The 18,189-nt window shown below is 39.9% G+C and overlaps 7 protein-coding genes and 1 long non-coding RNA gene across 12 annotated transcripts in view; 4 read left to right on the forward strand and 4 right to left on the reverse strand.

The window, feature by feature from the left end:
* LOC132785776 (octopamine receptor beta-3R-like) overlaps positions 1 to 8,500 on the forward strand; it is a 36,100-nt gene extending 27,600 nt beyond the window's left edge. Inside the window, exons 4-9 of one of the 2 annotated variants that reach the window (XM_060792050.1) lie at positions 633 to 908; positions 999 to 1,176; positions 1,275 to 3,147; positions 3,834 to 4,271; positions 6,955 to 7,063; positions 7,126 to 8,500. In XM_060792050.1, coding sequence (XP_060648033.1) covers positions 633 to 908; positions 999 to 1,176; positions 1,275 to 3,147; positions 3,834 to 4,271; positions 6,955 to 7,063; positions 7,126 to 7,336 — 3,085 coding nt within the window. In that variant the 3' untranslated portion in view covers positions 7,337 to 8,500. The remainder of the gene's footprint in view (positions 1 to 632; positions 909 to 998; positions 1,177 to 1,274; positions 3,148 to 3,833; positions 4,272 to 6,954; positions 7,064 to 7,125) is intronic. The other variant, XM_060792051.1, reaches the window with a different exon arrangement.
* LOC132784526 (uncharacterized) overlaps positions 1 to 8,788 on the reverse strand; it is a 103,585-nt gene extending 94,797 nt beyond the window's left edge. The window contains exon 1 of the long non-coding RNA XR_009632258.1: positions 8,662 to 8,788. This is a non-coding gene — a long non-coding RNA (uncharacterized LOC132784526). The remainder of the gene's footprint in view (positions 1 to 8,661) is intronic.
* On the forward strand, positions 8,695 to 10,297 carry LOC132784524 (uncharacterized). The gene is made up of 3 exons (XM_060790191.1): positions 8,695 to 8,812; positions 9,415 to 9,963; positions 10,019 to 10,297. The coding sequence occupies exons 1-3, from the start codon at positions 8,699 to 8,701 to the stop codon at positions 10,244 to 10,246; spliced, it is 891 nt and encodes a 296-aa protein (XP_060646174.1). The 5' UTR covers positions 8,695 to 8,698; the 3' UTR covers positions 10,247 to 10,297.
* Positions 10,298 to 10,448: 151 nt separating this feature from the next.
* On the forward strand, positions 10,449 to 11,496 carry LOC132784523 (tRNA-uridine aminocarboxypropyltransferase 1). Its single transcript, XM_060790190.1, is given in 2 exon segments — positions 10,449 to 10,703; positions 10,705 to 11,496. Coding segments are annotated over 2 exon segments (975 nt in total). The 5' UTR covers positions 10,449 to 10,520.
* Positions 11,492 to 12,077, reverse strand: LOC132784525 (signal peptidase complex subunit 1). The gene is made up of 3 exons (XM_060790192.1): positions 11,950 to 12,077; positions 11,738 to 11,884; positions 11,492 to 11,681 (listed from the first exon to the last, which is right to left on the reverse strand). Exons 1-3 carry the CDS (start codon positions 11,971 to 11,973, stop codon positions 11,553 to 11,555), a joined length of 300 nt encoding a protein of 99 aa, XP_060646175.1. The 5' UTR covers positions 11,974 to 12,077; the 3' UTR covers positions 11,492 to 11,552.
* A 782-nt stretch (positions 12,078 to 12,859) lies between these two features.
* On the reverse strand, positions 12,860 to 13,569 carry LOC132785120 (uncharacterized). The gene is made up of 3 exons (XM_060791114.1): positions 13,308 to 13,569; positions 13,078 to 13,254; positions 12,860 to 13,027 (listed from the first exon to the last, which is right to left on the reverse strand). Exons 1-3 carry the CDS (start codon positions 13,551 to 13,553, stop codon positions 12,860 to 12,862), a joined length of 591 nt encoding a protein of 196 aa, XP_060647097.1. The 5' UTR covers positions 13,554 to 13,569.
* A 947-nt stretch (positions 13,570 to 14,516) lies between these two features.
* On the forward strand, positions 14,517 to 15,236 carry LOC132786860 (uncharacterized). The gene is made up of 3 exons (XM_060793570.1): positions 14,517 to 14,751; positions 14,805 to 14,981; positions 15,035 to 15,236. The coding sequence occupies exons 1-3, from the start codon at positions 14,578 to 14,580 to the stop codon at positions 15,203 to 15,205; spliced, it is 522 nt and encodes a 173-aa protein (XP_060649553.1). The 5' UTR covers positions 14,517 to 14,577; the 3' UTR covers positions 15,206 to 15,236.
* A 745-nt stretch (positions 15,237 to 15,981) lies between these two features.
* On the reverse strand, positions 15,982 to 17,931 carry LOC132786858 (uncharacterized). 4 transcript variants are annotated; one of them, XM_060793567.1, is made up of 4 exons: positions 17,828 to 17,931; positions 16,863 to 17,208; positions 16,610 to 16,677; positions 15,982 to 16,553 (listed from the first exon to the last, which is right to left on the reverse strand). In XM_060793567.1, the coding sequence occupies exons 2-4, from the start codon at positions 17,186 to 17,188 to the stop codon at positions 16,192 to 16,194; spliced, it is 756 nt and encodes a 251-aa protein (XP_060649550.1). In that variant the 5' UTR covers positions 17,189 to 17,208; positions 17,828 to 17,931; the 3' UTR covers positions 15,982 to 16,191. The 4 variants fall into 4 exon arrangements, with proteins under 4 accessions (XP_060649550.1, XP_060649549.1, XP_060649551.1 ...); XM_060793566.1 differs by having other exon boundaries at positions 17,822 to 17,927; XM_060793568.1 differs by having other exon boundaries at positions 17,850 to 17,925.
* Positions 17,932 to 18,189: the final 258 nt, after the last annotated feature.

Consider the following 18,189-nt stretch of genomic DNA (forward strand, 5'->3'; position numbering starts at 1 on the left):
TCGCACTCTCGCTCACGGCAACGAACAGTGCGAATGGGAAACAATTAATTACTGTGAAAGGCGCGCACATCAAAAGCAAACATTAAGCCGGGGCGTATGATGAATGCGGCCCAAATGATTTGCACACCGACACCGACGGCAAAAGCTATGGAACGCCCTTGTTCCCGCTACAAGCACAAATTGTTAATTGGAGCTGCGGCCTAAAACGCAACGCAACGCAACGCTGTGGCAGCGACCAGACCAGCTGGGACCCTCTAAGCTGGCACAACAATGGCCGAATGCTGTCCACTGGACATCAGAGAGAGGCTGCCCACAGAAGAACACAGGACTTGGGAGCCAAGGCAGCCTTTTGTTTTGTTCGTTTTAATTAATTTATACTTCACACACCTTTCGATGGGCCGCAGCAACAACACGCAGCCAAACAAAATACCGACCATGTAAAAATAGAAATAAGTTTTGCGGCCAAATTAATTAATGCTTTTACGTTGAAATTCCCCAATGAAAACAAAAGAATCTTTATGCATTATAAATGTAATGAAACCGATTACAAACAGTTAACGGATAACAGACGGTATCCTTATAAAGGTTATTGATTCGATTAGCTGCAGGAAATAACTGTAAATCATTTGCAGATATTATGCCATAGTCCGACCACTGGAATATCCACTGAATATGACACACCGAACTGTCTGCTTTATGCTAGCAAATGTCTGGATATTGCCAGCCCTCATCTCGTTTACGCCCATCTTCCTGGGCTGGTATACGACCGAGGAGCATCTGCGTGAGGTCTCATTGCGTCCGGATCAATGCACATTTGTGGTCAACAAGGCCTATGCGCTCATCTCGAGCTCAGTCAGCTTCTGGATACCTGGCATTGTGATGCTAGTCATGTACTGGCGCATCTTCAAGTGAGTTGTGACCACGTTGCAACTGCAATTGACGTTCAATTCTTACTTTGCGGTTTCTTGTCCCCATGCCCATGTCCATGTCCTTCACAGAGAGGCTGTGCGTCAACGCAAGGCATTAAGTCGCACCAGCTCGAACATCCTGTTGAACAGCGTGCACATGGGACACACGCAACAGCCCACCAATCTGAGCTATTTGCATCCAAGTGACTGTGATCTGAACACTAAGTCAGCTAGAGAGGAGACCATCAGTGCAGTCAGCAATTTGGAGGTAAGTTCAACAATCACATTTACCACACAAAAATAATCCCCATTCAATGGACGAAAAGCTAAATGATATATGCGTCTTGTGTGTAATCGGCCTCACAGGACATGCTGCAGACGGCCACCGATGAGGACGATGATAAGGACGAGTGCGATGAACTGCGTGTGCCATCGCCGCCACCGAGGCGTCTAAGCCGCAGCAGCATCGACTTGCGTGACCTCGAGCAGGAGCGTTACGAGAAGGTCACGCACACGGACAGCGCGCCATCGATGATGGCTCTGCAGCAACAGTTGGCGCCGAATCAACTCCAAGCACCGGTGCCAGTATTTAATCCACAAATCTGGATTGAAACGCTCGTTGGCAAGACGCCGCCACAGCTGCAACCAGCAGTGGCTGCTGTTGCGGCAGTGCAACAACAACTGAGCCTGACAAGCGGCAGCGGCAACAGCGAACAGGAACCGGAGTCAACGGCCTATCGTGTCTTCGGGCTGAACAGCGATGAGAGCGAGACCAACGACCACTATGAGACACACTTGCCGCTGGCCGAGGACAACAAGGAGCTGAAGCGACTCATCGAGGACAACTATCTGTACTTCAAGAAGCAAACGGGGGCGGCAAGTGGCAAGTATGCGGCGCTCAGTGAATCCGATTTCATACGTTTGAAGTCGGGTGCCGCTGCCACTGGCCACAAGGCATTTGCGGCGAGTGACTCGGAATTCTTGCGCACCATCAGTGAATCAAAGACGGCGGCGTCTTCGACTCAAGTGGCGGCCAAGGAGAAGGGCTTCAATTTCATGGCGCTGCTGGCGAAAACCAAACGCTCCAGCACCGAGTGCTTTGCCCTCGAAAAGAAGCGACAACAGGCCAACTCCGAGGGCTCCAGTTTCTTTCGGCGTGCCCGCAATCGCAAGCTATCGCATAGTTATAATGGCGCCGGAGCTGGCGGCAGTGGCGGCAAGGAACGTAAACTTGAGCAGCGAACGCGACAGCACAGCGACACCGACTCGACACCCAACAAGCCGGACATACTGCTGGACATTAATGTGCTCAGCGAGCAGAATGCCGCGGCGGTGACTGCAACCGATGGCCAGCTGATCAAGCAATTCAGCGACGGTTTGCAGTTGATTGACTTTGGCAGCAATGGCAACGATGTTGGTTGCGTCACCAGCGATGAGTTGGCTCAGCTGGCCGATTGCTTTGTGGACTCACCCAAACAGCCGGCAACGCCGCCGCCATCGTTGTCGCCACCAACTGCCGAGTTGGTCGAACAGAGCGGCATGCTGATCACAAACAGCTCGGAACTGGCTGAAATCTTTCGCTCTTTGAGCTTTCCTTTGGGCGGCGAGCAGTCAATAAAGTCGCGACGGCAGCCGCAACGCATGAGTACGCTGAGTGATCAGGTGTGCGCCAACTATTTGATGTCCCCACCGAATACGCCAGCGGCAGCTGCTGTGAATGCTGCCAACTGTGGTGCCCAACAGTCGGCATCCATCAACGTGTACTTCCTGTCGCCGCCACCGCACGCAGCCGGCTATACGCCAAGTGACACCTCCACCGTATCGTTGGACGTGGTCACCACATTACCGGTGCCGCAGACAGCAACAACACCAGCAACAGCAGGAGCAGGAGCAACGTCCACGTCGCAGCAACAGCATCCACTCAACATATCACCCAAGCCCGAAATAATACTCGACTCGACGCTCTCACCGGTGGACAGTGGCAACGACATTGGCGAGAACAAGGATGTCACCTCGCCGCTGTTGAAGCGTAAAGATAGCACCACCGATGCGGATGTGAGCGCTTCCGGCGGTGGGCGGCAACGTTGCAGCATACTCACCGGTTACGAGGGCATTCAGACGGTGCGCAAGCGACAGGCTTCAGTGGTTACCTACGATGTCAACGTCATCAATTTCTCGCAGGAGCACAGCGACAGTCGCAGCTACATTCCCATGGGACGTGTCTCCACCAGCTCGGCGAGTAAGTAGCCTCGTTACAAACCTAGCTAGTAGTATGTGTGTGTGTAGGGCGCGAAAAAGGTCAGCAATCAGCAAGGTCAAGGTAATGCTTCCAACAACTGTCAATCTCAATGAATTATGAGTGCTGACTTTGACATTAATGAAATCAGCTGTGGAAGCTGCTTCTTCGCCTTGACTTTGTTGGTAGTTCTCACCGTTGATTTAATTGTGCTTAACAAGTCGAAGTAGGCAGCTAACTACATACAATAAGCAGCTTCAGTTACACTGCACTTTAAACGTAGTGACATTGCGCATACGCCTAGTTGTTCAACTCCGAATATTAATTGTAGTTATTTTTGACTGAGCACTCGATTTGTGTCAGTTGTTGTCCTATCCCCTACTTACTTATAGTATAAGTGTGTGTATCCTTTCACTGTTTTTCGTCCTCTGTCGATTGCAAGACGTACGAATAGATCCAGCAAATGTTAACCAATGCATATCTATGTGTCTCTTACTATCCTAATCTGTCTATCTCTCTCTCTTTTTCGCTCTATAAACATATATCTTTCTCTCTCTCTATTTCTCTATTACCGTATGTGCATTTCTGTATGTGTTTGTTAATCAAATTGTGTTCAATCCGCAAAAACTGTTCCAACTCGAATTGTCATCGTCCCCAAAATGTATAAAACAAAAAACAACTTCAAGCAGAACCCGAATTTTCCAATAAATCCTCGCTAATACGACGCGGTGGCATCTGCATTTTTGTGGATGAAGACGAGGCCGAGATCATTGAGCAAAAACCACGCGGCATTACATTTGCTCCGGCCGCTAGCCCGCTGCCCAAATGTCCGCTCTGTGGCGCCGAGATCACCGTCACCACAGGCACCACAAGCTCCACAACTACAACCACCAAAATTACCAACACCACCACCACCAATACCACCACCACCGACACCAACACCTCAGTCAGTGCAAGTAGTAAACGTAGTTGTCACGACCCAGATGCAGCTCTGGCTGATGGGCAAACTCCGAGCACGCGTTCACGCTTCTGGCACAAACGAAAGGCGGCCGTCGCAGCATTTTGGCAGCAGAATAAGAACCGGAAGCGGCGCTTCAAAACCGGATGTAGTCACTGTGGTGCAACCGGTGAGTTGTTTTCTCATCTCCAACAGCAACACTCAGACCATTCGAAACGAACCTCTATCCCACTTCCATTCTCTGTTTCTCTCTCGCTCAAATCTCTAATGCTATTTCGCTTTCTTTCTCGCATTGCCTGTTTGCTATCTTTGTCATGCTCTCATACGTCATGCATATCCTTTTGTTTAACTCCACGTTACCATCGATCTCCTTCCTTTCAAACAACCAACACAACCCACAAAAAGTTGCATCCTCTGCATCTGTTAAGAAATTTCATGCATTTTTTTGTAAATATAATTTCAACTTTGTTTTCCCAAGGAATCTAAACCTAAGAGAAATAAGTTTATCCCCAAAAAGTTACGTATTTGTACTACATATCCACTGTGGGGAATTTGTCCTATTTCGTTGGCATAATGTAATTTTTCACAAGTATGCAAATTTATAATATTTTGATGTGAACATATTAAGAATATATCAAAGAGTGCTAACACCTTTTTTATATTGCCCATATTTTTTTAAAAACTAGTAAATTTAGCATGTGGAGTCCACGGTTAGTTTTTGAAAACAAAATCTAATTTTGAATAGAGTTACAAAAAGTTGTACACAATAACTCAATGAGTATCTATATATACTCGTATGTACATATGTTATACAGTATAATTAATAATGCGATTTTTAAAGCAATTCGATTTCTGAGGAAGCAACCTCTCTAATAACAGTGCAGCTTTACATATAGTGTGGTTTATGCAAAGAAAAATCATTCTTAACCATATAAAATGTTGTATGTCTCCTTTTTAAGGCTATGAATATAATTTGATAAAACCTAAATAAATGGGCGGAGATAGTTCCACGCTTACTTTCTCGAAATATTGATATGAGTATTTAAAGCCCTAAACAAACGCATAGAAAAATCTTGCAGGCATGAAAATAAATAACTGTAGGATCGACTTTCTGTTACGAAGTTTAGGAGGTTGAACAAAAAGAGACCTTGGAGAAATAAGTTTATCGCCAATATATATTTAAAGAGGTTGAACAAATTAAATAGCGAATAACATAAGTGTATGTAATACACGAATTAGAAAGACGAATTTTATTTGTAGTTGAATTCAACAGACTGAAGAAGTCATATTCGACCCCATAAAGGATATACAGATATTCTTGATCATATCCGTCTGTCTGTATGAGCACCTAGATCTCAAAGACTATAAGACCTAGGACAGCACTTGTATTCCACGGATTTTAGTTATTTTGGTGGTCAACCTGCTGTATTTTGCACTTTATGAAATATGTTAAATGTACATATTACTCTATTGATATGCCAATTCATTTTAAAAAGCAACCACATTGTTGAATATACAGAAAATTTATTGCATATCTTCAATGTGATTGCTAGAATAGCAAAGCATATTCGCAGCTTAGTCATTGACTTCTTCGCATAAGCAATCAAATAGTTTGCAACATTTTTTTCTGTCATGTATCAACATTTTCATCCGAATCAATGTCATGAAATCAAATCCAAATCGTCGCCCCTACCTAAAACTAATGCCCAGCGACAGTAAACTTGACTTAGTTATCCCAATCCTTCCCAGAACTCGAGTGTTTTCGTCTCATGACTCCCACTCGACCATCTATCCCAAGGCGTCTGGGGTGTTAACACGCTTAGCAGCTCCTTGGGGTTAAACGCATGGATGACCATGCTCCAGGACTTTTCGCCTCCTCAAGCTGTACATAATTGCTTCCGTTTTGCACGTGCATTTTGTATTGCTTTGCCAACGTCCACTTTGGCAATGTTTTTTTGCATTATGATTTCTACCGGTCCTCGAATCCCATGTTTCTTGCTGCCCCACTTCCTCCCGCTCAAGCCTGTCCACCTTTTTTATTTGCTTTGCTGGAGGTCGAGGACAAACTTGTTCGCCACTTCCTGTTGCTTACTGTTGTCTGTTTGTCAGTCTGTCGTCTGATTTGTTTTTCTTTTTTTTTTATGTACATACTTTTACTTTCCAATGCTGTTTATGTTGTGTGTGTGGGTGTGTGTGGGAGTGTGTGTGTGGATGCGGGGGTTAACGCTGTATATCTTTGTGATAACAAGTGTCCTGTGTAAATATTTTCAATTGTTTGCTTCGTTTTTATTACTTTTGCAACACACATACACACACAAACTCAGACACAACTCGAATACAGTAAAATGAAGATACGTAGAGTTGGCAAAATCGAGGGCAGGAGGTAGGTGAATTGTTTGCCATCGATACAAGAGCAAAAACAAAAACAAAAACAAGAGCAGCAACAGCAGCAGCGACAGCGACAGTAAAAACAACAACACGAGTAATATTAATGTCAAAGTTAAACATGCCAACTCATGACCCGTCGCCACACATGGTCTTACACACACAAAGTGCCAAGCGCATACACACACACCTACTCACACACATACACACTCGTACTCAGAGAGCTTTTGGCATCATATTCTCAACAGACTGCAGCAACTTCAGTCTGACCAAAATCGAAGAGCTGCTGCGGCTGTGCTAAACTTAAAATTTAACTAATCAGTCAATCTCTTGCTCTCTGTCTCATTTTCTCACTCACTCTGTCTTTCTCTCTATCTCTTTCCATCACTTGTTGCCTCTATCTCTTTATCAAATCTCATCAACAAAAAAAAACAAAAACAACAAAAACTCTTTATCTGGTACGACAGGCGGATCAGTGCGACCCGCGAAAGGTTGGAAGGCTGAACACAAAGCTGCTCGCACTTTGGGCATTATAATGGGTGTCTTTCTGCTCTGCTGGCTGCCCTTTTTCCTTTGGTAAGTAATAATCCCTGCCTCTTAGTTTAACACACAATACCAAACACAATGCAAATCGTCAGGTATGTCATCACATCGCTTTGTGGCGCCGCTTGTCCCTGCCCCGATGTCCTTGTGTTGGTGCTATTCTGGATTGGCTACTTCAACTCAACACTCAATCCGCTCATCTATGCCTACTTCAATCGAGACTTTCGCGACGCCTTTCGCAACACGCTGGAGTGTGTGCTGCCCTGCCTGGAGAAGCGCAATCCCTACAACGCATACTATGTCTAGACTCAAGAATCCTCTTTTCAAAAGGTACCCCTATAATAGAGTGTCAGCATAAGTGATATTTATATCTCTTAATCACCCAAAAAATAACAAAATAACAATATAAGAACAATCCCAATTCATGCATAAACAACTTAGTTAAAGCCTTTGAGCTAAGCAATACTCAATGTGTGTTTGTTACGTATACGTATGTACTCTACTTATATATTTATACTCTACTCTAGTGTATTTAGCTAGCATAACTAACATATGCTTGGGACTCGTAAGTTGTATATCTGCCTGTAACCCCCCAGTTAAGGCTGCACTTTTGATTGTGTGTGTGTGTCTACAAATAAATATACGTAATATCGAAGTTTATATGGTATGTCTATGTCCCGTATTTATAAGTTCTAATTTATAGCAAAAAAGAAAAAGAAAAACGATTCCGTGTAATCGAAGCAATTAAGCAAAAGCCACTAGCAAATACAAAAAGAGTGAATAATACAATTTAGCAGAAAATTACAAAAATAAGTTATAAACAACAATTCTTCGGCGCATCCTCGAAGTTCAAGTACTCTTTCCAGTTAGTTCTAGTAGAGCAAAAGTGTTCAAACATACGAAGAATCAAGGTATACGCCCAAAGACTATACTAGAAGATCATCGAGTAAGAATATCGATTAATTAAATTAGATCTTTTAACATATGTAAATAAATTTGAAGTGTTAAATGTTCTCTTGGAAAGAGTATAAGCATAGTTCTAATTTTGGTGTAAAACGCATATACATATTAGATTATCAAAATATTATTATATTATACATGTATTCGTCTTGAAACTAACTCAATTGTCTGGCGTCATAAAGAATTTTCAAGCTTATTGACAATCTATCAAAACAGAAAAACAATTTTGAAAATCATTGTTATTTTATGTTTGGTTTATAATATACATCATAGTATAGTTTCCTTTTTGAGTTGAAGCTACTTTTGTGATACCTAGTGAAGGGCAAACTTAAATTTAACCAAACTTTTTAGTTACAAATTTGTTTAAAGATTTCTGTGGGCATTGCAAATATTATGTTTGAGGCGAAGCGAACCGAAATGCAATCTTGACTAATATACAACATAATATTATACTAAATTACTATAAATATAAAGACAAATATGTATAATTATTTCTATGTATTTACTTGCTGAAACCTAAATAATTGCATATTAAACTTGTGAACTCGAAAGTGTTTTAATGGGCAATGCTTTAACGCACGCACTGTTGCTTACGGCTATAAATAAGAGGGAGAGCAAGTGGTCTCTATATAGAATGCTTTATGTATACAGTAGATGAAAAGTGTACATACCATATGCTGGTCAGTTGTGCCGTGAATCTCTTGCCAGATGCCCAACGCGCGCATCGAACACATCTCCTCTGAGCCGCACGAGGGAGACGCCACTTGTGTGGCATACTTTGGCAATCAGCTGTTCTCTGGCGGAGCCGATGGCAAAATACGCGTACGTCTGCCGCTGCTGCGAATGCAAGCAGTGTTGTCAGCAATTAGCTTTCATTCTTAAAATGGCTAAAAATAGCTAATTGAGACTGCTAAATGGACACAAAATATAATGTCAATAATTGCACATTCAAGATAATAGTCTAAAATTGTAGAGCAAACGATCATTATTTTGTGATTAAAAAATAATGATCATTTGCTCTACATTTTTGTTTATCTGAAAGATAATACTATCATAATTCGAATTGTTTTTGTATCTGATAAAAATAATTTTTTAGGCAATAGAATGTGTTGCTAAAGTGTTCTGTTAATAGGATGATTAAAAAGGTATATACGAAAACTTTTAGAAAAACTCAAAGCAACTGATAATTTAGTGTACATTTGTTTATATATGTACATACAAAATAATTAATTCCACTATTTATCTTCCTATTAAAAATATAGCTTAAAATAAATAAAACATCATATTAATTGAAAATAGGTAAACAAAAAAAAATGTGCAGTTAAGGACATTAATACATTTTCATTTTGCATGAAAATAGCTAAATTGCCAACACGTTCAGATAGTGCACATTGAGTTCATTCAGTGATTAATCCGCTTTGCAGATTTGGTCGGCTTCCTTACAGCTGCTATCCACTGTGAATGCCCACGATGCGTATATCTATTGCATGGCCGTCAATGAGCTGGGCAAGCTTTACTCAAGCAGCTGTGATGGGCAGGTAAAGTACATGCTGCCGCCGTATGAGGACGCCAGTGTGCAGGAACTCTTTCGTTGCGATGATGCTATTCAAGCGATGTATTGCGATGGCGCTGTGCTTTATACAGGCGATGACAAGGGCGTGGTGACCACTTGGAGCAACGATCGCATGCTCTTCAAATACAATCTGGTGGAAGAAGTGAAATCGCTGGCCGGCGAAAAGCAGTTGATATACACAGTGCGTGATCTTGATGTGGTCATATCACTGATTGTCGAAGGGAAATCGGGCAAGTACAGCAATAAAGCCGTGTTGCCAGGCAAATCACCTCTAACGCTGCTCGGACCACTAGTGGATGGCAAGCGTAGTTATTTAGCATTTCCCGATCGCTCGGGAATGGGACTTCAGCTAGTGCACAACTTGCCACAGCATAAGTTTGCACACATCTGGCAAATGCCGGTACGTTTGTTTACAATTTATGTAGATTACTTTTTGAATGTATTGTATTCGACAGCAATGTCATGATTGGATCATGAACAGCATTTGCGGCGATGAGGAGCATCTTTACTCGGGTGGCTACGATAATTTGGTCAAAGGATGGACTGATTTAACGGCGCCACAACCTCGTAGTCTCGGCGAAGTTGAAATTGGGAGCTGCGTCAATTATATTTGCTGTGGTGCCAACAACACTGTGTATATTGCAAGCAGCGATGGTTTCATACGCTGCGCCAAGTTTGTATAGTTTAAGAAACAAAAAATATAAAAAAAAATTCGTTCTCAATTTATCTGTTACAAATATTGCACGCACTTTACACTTAAAATTTAACGCGACAGACTGACTATAACGCTTACCAACACTGCTAGCAGAACTTGCTGTGCTACCAGATTGTCTCAAAAAGGTAAGCGCAAAATAAATATGCAATGCTTTCAACTAGCTGGCAACTCTACATTTATGTAGATGTCTTTTTGTTGTGGAGTTCAGTTTATACGATTATTTTTGAAACAAAACAGCAGCCATGGCGCATCCAGTGCAGACCAAGGCACAACCTCGCAAATATCCATTCATCAACATGCGCATAGCGGATCACACAGTGCTGGACACCATCGAGGGACGTCACATTTGCAGTGACTGCAATCGCTCCAGGAAATTCTTCTGCTACAGTTGCCACAAACCCGTCGGCGAACTGGACAAGATGCTGCCCCCACGTCGAGCTACCGCTCTACATTGACATCATTAAGCACAAGAAGGAGATCGACGGCAAAAGCACAGCGGTGCATGCTGCTGTGTTGGCTCCCGATAAGGTGCGCATTTTTACATTTCCCGATATACCGGATTATGGAGAAGAGGATGGTGTGGTTCTTATTTTCCCAAGTGCCACAAGTTTGACAGTGCCGCAACTCTTCGAGCGCAATGTGCACCTAAAAATTGATGACAATTACGGCCTACCCAAGGGTCACCACATGGGCACAATGCTGCGCCGTCGCATGGACGAAATTGTTGTTGATGATGACAGCAGCTCCTCCGCCTCTTTCAAATGTTATACCTATGACAACTTGCCTATACGCCGTGCGGTCTTCATAGACAGCACCTGGAACCAAAGCCGTAGCATCTATGCCGATGCCCGGTTGCGACGTTTACGCACCGTGGTGCTCCAAAATCGTTTGTCACAGTTCTGGCGTCATCAGCGCGGTAGTCCACGTTGGTATCTGGCCACAATAGAGGCCATACATCAGTTCTTACTCGAGGTGCATGTTAATGCTTGGGGACTTAATGGCGCATATCGTGGTCTTCAACAACTAGAGATTACCGAGGGATTTCATCAGCTGGCGTCGCCACTCACAACTTTAGAAGTTGATGAGAAGTGTGTGGAGCGGGAATCGCCCTACAATGGACACTATGACAATTTGTTGTTCTTTTTTGCCAATATGTATGATCTCATACATAAGTACTATGATCACAATGATCTGATATCATATCGTCGTCCGATTTAAGAATGTTTTGTTAATTTATTTAAAGACTTTAATAAACTGATTAGCTAAACTACTGCCTATTTCTTTTTCTTGGTCTTGCCCTCATCACCGGATTCGGCGGCTGTTTGTGGTTTCTGCTCAACATTCACGGGCTTCTGCCATTTCAGTGGATTGTTGCGATAAAAAGGCCACGGGGGAATGGTAATCTAAGCAAATAAAATAGTGTTAGACATTCATCTAGTGCTCAAAGATGGCTTCATACCAGTGAGGAGAGCAGGAATCCCACGCCCAGTACGTAAACAGTTTGCGAGAACTGCTGTACAATGGCTCCGTAGATAAGACCAACAACTCCAAAGAATGTGATGATGAGACGTGACCAGCGCTCTGCCTTAGCCTGGCCCACAAAATCCTATGGTAAACATTGTGTACGTTATATTTCTTATTCCTGCGAAATATTCAAATCGCTGTCCTTACCATATGCGTCTGTATATCGAACATTTTGAGATTGCCGACAAATTTGTAGTTTTTCAAGCCGTAAACAAATTGATTGCGGTTGCGGCACGTCAGCAATAAAGTGGTGGTTCAATAGCAATATAAATGTATCGATACATCGATAAGTTTGTGTGGAAAAAATCGATTTTTATTTTGCAGCCAACTAATAAACTACAATAATATTTATAATATATTTATATTTTTCTGTTAAAAAAAAAAAATCGAATAGCAAGCGCAATTTAGAATTTTTTTGAAAATGTTGGTTGCGATCAAATAAAAATTGGAGAGTACTTTTCAATGGCAAAAACACCTTCTATAACGGGTCTTAGTTTTTACTTTATGTTCTTAAATGTAGTGCAATATTCATATACCAAATGGAGCATTGAGTATTTTGTGGTATTTTTTGTAACATTTTTAAAAATAGTTCATTGAAAGTGAGTGGCGGTTATCTCACAGTCGAGTACACTCGACTGTAAATAAGTAATACCTTCTTGCACTTCATGTTTTTTTTAATGTTAATCTCAATGTCCACTTTCGTTCTTAAATTATTGTTTCTCCTATGGTCACGTTGGTCCAATCGTATTGTTTATGTTACTTATTTGCTCCTGACATTTGTTGTATGTGGTGTGATCATCCGAAACGGCTAGATAATTTATATGTTGAGGAAATATTAAAATAGACGATAAACACTATTACAACTTGAGATAACCGCATTTTAAATTGAATTAAATTATACTGAAGTCACTGAATTAAACTGAATTCATGTCATTATCAGATATATCCAAATGGTTTCCATGACCATACATATTCTAGAAAAAACTACTTGAAGAAAACTTAATGCAAATTTAATGGCCCCTTTAACATTTATTAGTAATAGAAAATATTATAATTATTATAACCTAATAAATTCTACTTTGACTTCACAGCATATTAGGATTGGCCGAATTCTTTGAAATTTATCGAATGCAGATAGTCTTATTTCCGCCTTATAAATTCCAAACAGTTTAAGATGAGACTCAAAAATGGATGTAAAATTACAAACATTATGTTGCAATGTTGCCTAAGAATAAATTAATTAATAATTTATTTTTAATTACATTCACTACTTACACCTGGTGTATTAATACACTTGGATTTTACAACGTCCTGATGCTTTATGTTACGTGTCCAAAATTGGTACCAATACTGATTTTTATCGTACATTACAGAACAAAAGTCTAGAACTTTCATGGAATAAATAGTTGGCTGCCATGTACCCTTTTCCAAATGTAATATTTGGAAATCCAGCTGAAATATTTATGAATATTAACTGTTATTCTGGAATAATAATGAGATGTCACCTGTATTCGATCCGTTGGTTGAACATCCCAAACAGTAGTCACATTTCCGTACCCAATTACTGATTCTCCCACCATCTCTAAGGTAAATTCGGAGAAGTCATATAGACTATTTACTTCATATTGATTATTTCTTTGTTCCTGACATTTCGCGAATATTTCATCATCGACGGGGATACCTACATATTTATATGTGTACGAAACATTTAAATAAACGGCAAGCACTATTAAAACTTGAGAAAACCACATTTTAAATTGAGTTGACTTAAACCCGCGGCATTGAAATTCGATTTTTCATTCAGTTTATATAGCACAAGACTTGCATGTCGTAATCAGAAATATCAAGATAATTTTCATGTTTTTTACATGGAACTATAATTTAATAAAATAGATAGGTTATCTACATATATTACTAGATCAATTCGTAAGATAAATCATATGATGAGTTACAACCGTTCGGCAACGGAAATACTAATCTGATATTATATAAATACTATTTATAAAATTATTCATTATTATTTTATTATTATTTGCAAAAGTGCTTACATCAGTTTTAAAAAACATGAATTGCAAGAAAGTATTACTTATTAACATTTTAATTTCTATGATAGTTTTAGAACAAAAAGGTTTTATTTTTTTTAATAGTAATCTTTCTAAGTGTATTACAATAGAGATCCTCTTCATGTATTTTTAGGCGATGGCAAGAACTTCCTTTTATCATAGAAAGAAAAGTAAGCAAGCAAATGGGCAAAAAAAAATTAAGATCGCTACAGTCGAGTGTACTCGACTATGAGATAACCGCCACTCATTTTCAATTAACTATATTCTAAAATTATACAAAAAATACCACAAAATCCTAAAATATACCCAATGCTACATTTGGTATATGGATATTGCACTACATTTAAAACTGATGTAAGCACTTTTGCTTAAAAATATCAGATTAGATTAAATAGTATTTATATAATATCAGATTAGAATTTTCGTTGCCGAATGGTTGTAACTCATCATATGATTTATCTTTCGAATTGATTTAGTAATATATGTAGATAACCTATCTATTTTATTAAATTACAGTTCCATGTAAAAAACATGAAAGTTATCTTGATATTTCTGATTACGACATGCAAGTCTTGTGCTATATAAACTGAATATAAAAATCAAATTGCAATGCCGCCGGTTTAAGTCAACTCAATTTAAAATGTGGTTTTCTCAAGTTTTAATAGTGCTTGCCGTTTATTTAAATGTTTCGTACACATATAAATATCAATATATGCCTGTCGATGATGAAATATTCGCGAAATGTCAGCAGCAAAGAAATAACCAATATGACATGAATAGTCTATTTGACTTCTCCGAATTTACCTTAGAGATGGTGGGAGAATCAGTAATTGGGTACGGAAATGTGACTACTGTTTGGGATGTTCAACCAACGGATCGAATACAGGTGACATCTCATTATTATTCCAGAGTAACAGTTAATATTCATAAATATTTCAGCTGGATTTCCAAATATTACATTTGGATAGGGGTACATGGCAGCCAACTATTTATGCCATGAAAGTTCTAGACTTTTGTTCTGTAATGTACGATAAATATCAGTATTGGTACAAATTTTGGACACGTAACATAAAGCATCAGGACGTTGTAAAATCGAAGTGTATTAATACACCAGGTGTAAGTAGTGAATATAATTAAAAATGAATTATTATTAATTAGTTTATTCTTAGACAACCATGCAACACAACAATGTTTGCAATTTTACAGTCATTTTCGAGTCTCATCTTAATCTGTTTGGAATTTATAAGGGGGAAATAAGACTATCTGCATTCGATAAATTTCAAAGAATTCGACCAATCAAAATATGCTCCGAAGTCAAAGGAGAATTTATTAGGCTATAATAATTATATTATTTACTATTTCGACTAAATAATAAAGGCTCCATTAAATTTGCATTAAGTTTTCTTCAAGAAACCTTTTCTAGTATACGCATGGACATGGAAACCATTTGGATATATCTGATAATGACATGAATTCAGTTTAGTTCAGTGACTTCAGTATAATTTAATTCAATTTAAAATGCGGTTATCTCAAGTTGTAATAGTGTTTATCGTCTATTTTAATGTTTCCTCAACATATAAATTATCTAGCCGTTTCGGATGATCACATCACATATAGCACATGTCAGGAGCAAATAAGTAATCAATACGATTGGATCAAGCAAGTAAGTAAACAATACGATTGGACCAATGTGACCATAGAGACTGTGGGAGAAAAATAATCTAAGGAGGAAAGTGGACATTGAGATTAACATTAATGGGCGATTTAAAGGAGCTCGAGCTTGAATTTTGAGAGGCCCTTAGAATCAAAGCACACAATCTTAAAAGCAAGATTTAAAAGGGTAAGAGTGGAAATTTCGGAGGAGCCATATTTCGAAAATTATTTTAGGTAAAAATTGCAGAATATACATACATATATAATATATAAATTTGTAGAAAAGAAATTAGAAGTGACGACTGCTGAATCCCCAAAGAAAGTTCAGCAGTCGTTACTTCTAATTTCTTATCTACAAATTCATATATATGTATGCATATACTGCAATTTTTACCTAATATAATTTACGAAATATGTTTCCTCCGGCACAAGTAACAATTAAAAAATAATTATACATTTGAAGTTATCGTAAAATTGTTCATACATGTATTTGTACAATGCGTTGATATCGGTACGTGATACCGTGGACGTTATTTCAAATATAAAATAAAAACTAATGTATACGTAAATCGGAATGTGCAATCTATTCTAAGTAATAAGGCGAATATGCAGCTGTAGCTATAGCATAACATATATAATCGGCCAGTCGTTATGTTCGTTTCAAAGTCATTAGTTAAACGCGAGCTGGTCGCGTACGTCGCATATTAATAATATTGATGGCACAAATGATAAGCCAGCCAAAGAGTGCCAGCCAGGACAAAATTAATGTCAAGTATAAACAGGCCGAAGTATTGATGCGTCCATAGCGACGACGTTCATACGAAATGCTCTCCACCATAAAGTCCATAAAGTCAAAAATCGCCGAGCAGGACAAACGTTGCTTGATCACAGGCACAATGTTGCCAACTCCTTGAATCTCCTTCAACAAGGACTCGCGATACTGTTTGCAGGTTACCTCAAAGCCATCTGTGAAAATGGCAGCATAGATCAACTGATAAATGGCCATAATAACTGATATGACAGTTGCAGGAAGCCCTACAAAGAAACAAAACAGTTTTTTATAAAGATCGTAAGGCAGTTGATTCACTTACAATAGTAGGGCGAGAGGCCATCGGGGGTTAGTTCCGACTCAGTGGTGACCACGATCATATCGCCAGCGCTGCAAAAATAAGGGGAACATTAAAATTAATTGAACAGTATGTGAATTCATTAGTCATTTTGTGGCCATTAGCATAAGGCGTAATTAGAGTCAAGAGTCTTGCGAGTGTCGCAAGATGCTGTTGCGTTCGATTAACCCGAGTGACCCCCAAAGATCTGAATTAGAATCGTCTAAAGTTAACTCACCGCTGTCTGATGGTTGTCGTGCCCGCCTTCCGTTTTCCCTTGCCTATGCAGATGCGATAACCATGATAGACGGCCAACACCACCGCAAAGAGGAGGGGCAAAACCAAACCGTAGGTGGCATAATGGCAATAGGCAATGTTGCCGCCTTCAAAGCTGTTGTAGGTGCTACGCCCGTGCAACACGCAGCCGCAATTGGTGTCCGGGCAAGCATTGAGCACATATCGCCAATGCGTCCATGCTACAGCGGACGTAATGCAGGAGATGAGCGATGTCAGGATAACGAAGGGATAGAGAAAGGAGAGCGCACGCTCCGCGCTATACGACATCTTTGATCTTGGGGCGTAGTCTGTGTGTGAAAAAAGTTATATATAATAATCGTAATTAAATAATTATTAGGATAGTAGCAAATGAAATTTGTACAGTAAACAAGTTTCAAATTTTAAAAAAATAGAGCCCATGATAATTTTACCTGTTTTAACTAAGTAGATTAATTTAAAGAAAAACAATATAAAATATGTGAAGACTACAAATTAGTTACAAACAATTGTCTATTAATACAATAATTGTGATCTATATAATATAGTCCCAATGTTTGTTTAACATAGAATTAGTTTGTCTAAAGGACCGATAGTCAGCGCTGCTTGCCTAGATAGCAACACCTGCGCTCTCTTGCTTTCTTATTGTCTCTCACGCTCTCGCTGGTTGCTCTCTTGGGGCGTCACACGCACGCACACACAGTTACACCAAACATTGCTGCATTTGTTGCACTGTACCACAACACCGTAAACAAACTGTTTTATAGATTTTCCGTGCAGCAACAACGTTAGCATAAATTATAATTTGTTTATATCATTAAAAGAAATTTAATATTTGCAGCGGCACTTCTTAAAAAAACCAGGGAAAACGCATGCCGAAGAGGTAAGCCACAGTAAGCAAAAAGACTGCTGGCTGACACATACACTTACACAAGCGCAGTAACTGACACACCTACGTTCGAGTTGGAGATACTTTCTGAGAGAGCAGCTAACAACCGTCTGCGTGCGCAGCAAATAAACGACTGAATCCAATGTTGTTTTGACTCTGATCAGAACGAGGCAAGAGAGAGAGCAAAAGAGACAGTGACCGCGTGAGAGAGAGAGCGTTCGCAACGCATGGAACTGCCGTAAAACAAACAAAACAGCTTGGCAGCACTTTCCGCTCGTTACTTTTTGAATTTGAAGCACAATTAGTAGAGCGTACAAGAGTTTCTTGAGAGTAAATAAAAAGTACAGAAATAATGAATGCTGAGAATACTGAATGAAAGGTGTGTAAGAAAGAAGCATGTGCG

This window comes from Drosophila nasuta, chromosome 2R (assembly GCF_023558535.2).
Source record: "Drosophila nasuta strain 15112-1781.00 chromosome 2R, ASM2355853v1, whole genome shotgun sequence".
In the NCBI taxonomy this organism is placed as follows: domain Eukaryota; kingdom Metazoa; phylum Arthropoda; class Insecta; order Diptera; family Drosophilidae; genus Drosophila; species Drosophila nasuta.

Bases quoted from the DNA above. Each gene is read 5' to 3' on its own strand.
- LOC132784524 (XM_060790191.1), top strand. From the start codon at position 8,699: ATGCCCAACGCGCGCATCGAACACATCTCCTCTGAGCCGCACGAGGGA. The intron at 8,813-9,414 runs GTACGTCTGCCG...TCCGCTTTGCAG, and splicing joins GAGCCGATGGCAAAATACGC to ATTTGGTCGGCTTCCTTACA. The intron at 9,964-10,018 runs GTACGTTTGTTT...TGTATTCGACAG, and splicing joins CACACATCTGGCAAATGCCG to CAATGTCATGATTGGATCAT.
- LOC132786860 (XM_060793570.1), top strand. From the start codon at position 14,578: ATGCCTGTCGATGATGAAATATTCGCGAAATGTCAGCAGCAAAGAAAT. The intron at 14,752-14,804 runs GTGACATCTCAT...TAAATATTTCAG, and splicing joins AACCAACGGATCGAATACAG to CTGGATTTCCAAATATTACA. The intron at 14,982-15,034 runs GTAAGTAGTGAA...GTTTATTCTTAG, and splicing joins AGTGTATTAATACACCAGGT to ACAACCATGCAACACAACAA.
- LOC132786858 (XM_060793567.1), bottom strand. From the start codon at position 17,188: ATGTCGTATAGCGCGGAGCGTGCGCTCTCCTTTCTCTATCCCTTCGTT. The intron at 16,678-16,862 runs GTGAGTTAACTT...TTATTTTTGCAG, and splicing joins ACGACAACCATCAGACAGCG to CGCTGGCGATATGATCGTGG. The intron at 16,554-16,609 runs GTAAGTGAATCA...GTTTCTTTGTAG, and splicing joins TGGCCTCTCGCCCTACTATT to GGCTTCCTGCAACTGTCATA.
- LOC132784525 (XM_060790192.1), bottom strand. From the start codon at position 11,973: ATGTTCGATATACAGACGCATATG. The intron at 11,885-11,949 runs GTAAGGACAGCG...TGTTTACCATAG, and splicing joins TCGATATACAGACGCATATG to GATTTTGTGGGCCAGGCTAA. The intron at 11,682-11,737 runs GTATGAAGCCAT...TTATTTGCTTAG, and splicing joins GATTCCTGCTCTCCTCACTG to ATTACCATTCCCCCGTGGCC.
- LOC132785120 (XM_060791114.1), bottom strand. From the start codon at position 13,553: ATGTGGTTTTCTCAAGTTTTAATAGTGCTTGCCGTTTATTTAAATGTT. The intron at 13,255-13,307 runs GTGACATCTCAT...TAAATATTTCAG, and splicing joins AACCAACGGATCGAATACAG to CTGGATTTCCAAATATTACA. The intron at 13,028-13,077 runs GTAAGTAGTGAA...ATTTATTCTTAG, and splicing joins AGTGTATTAATACACCAGGT to GCAACATTGCAACATAATGT.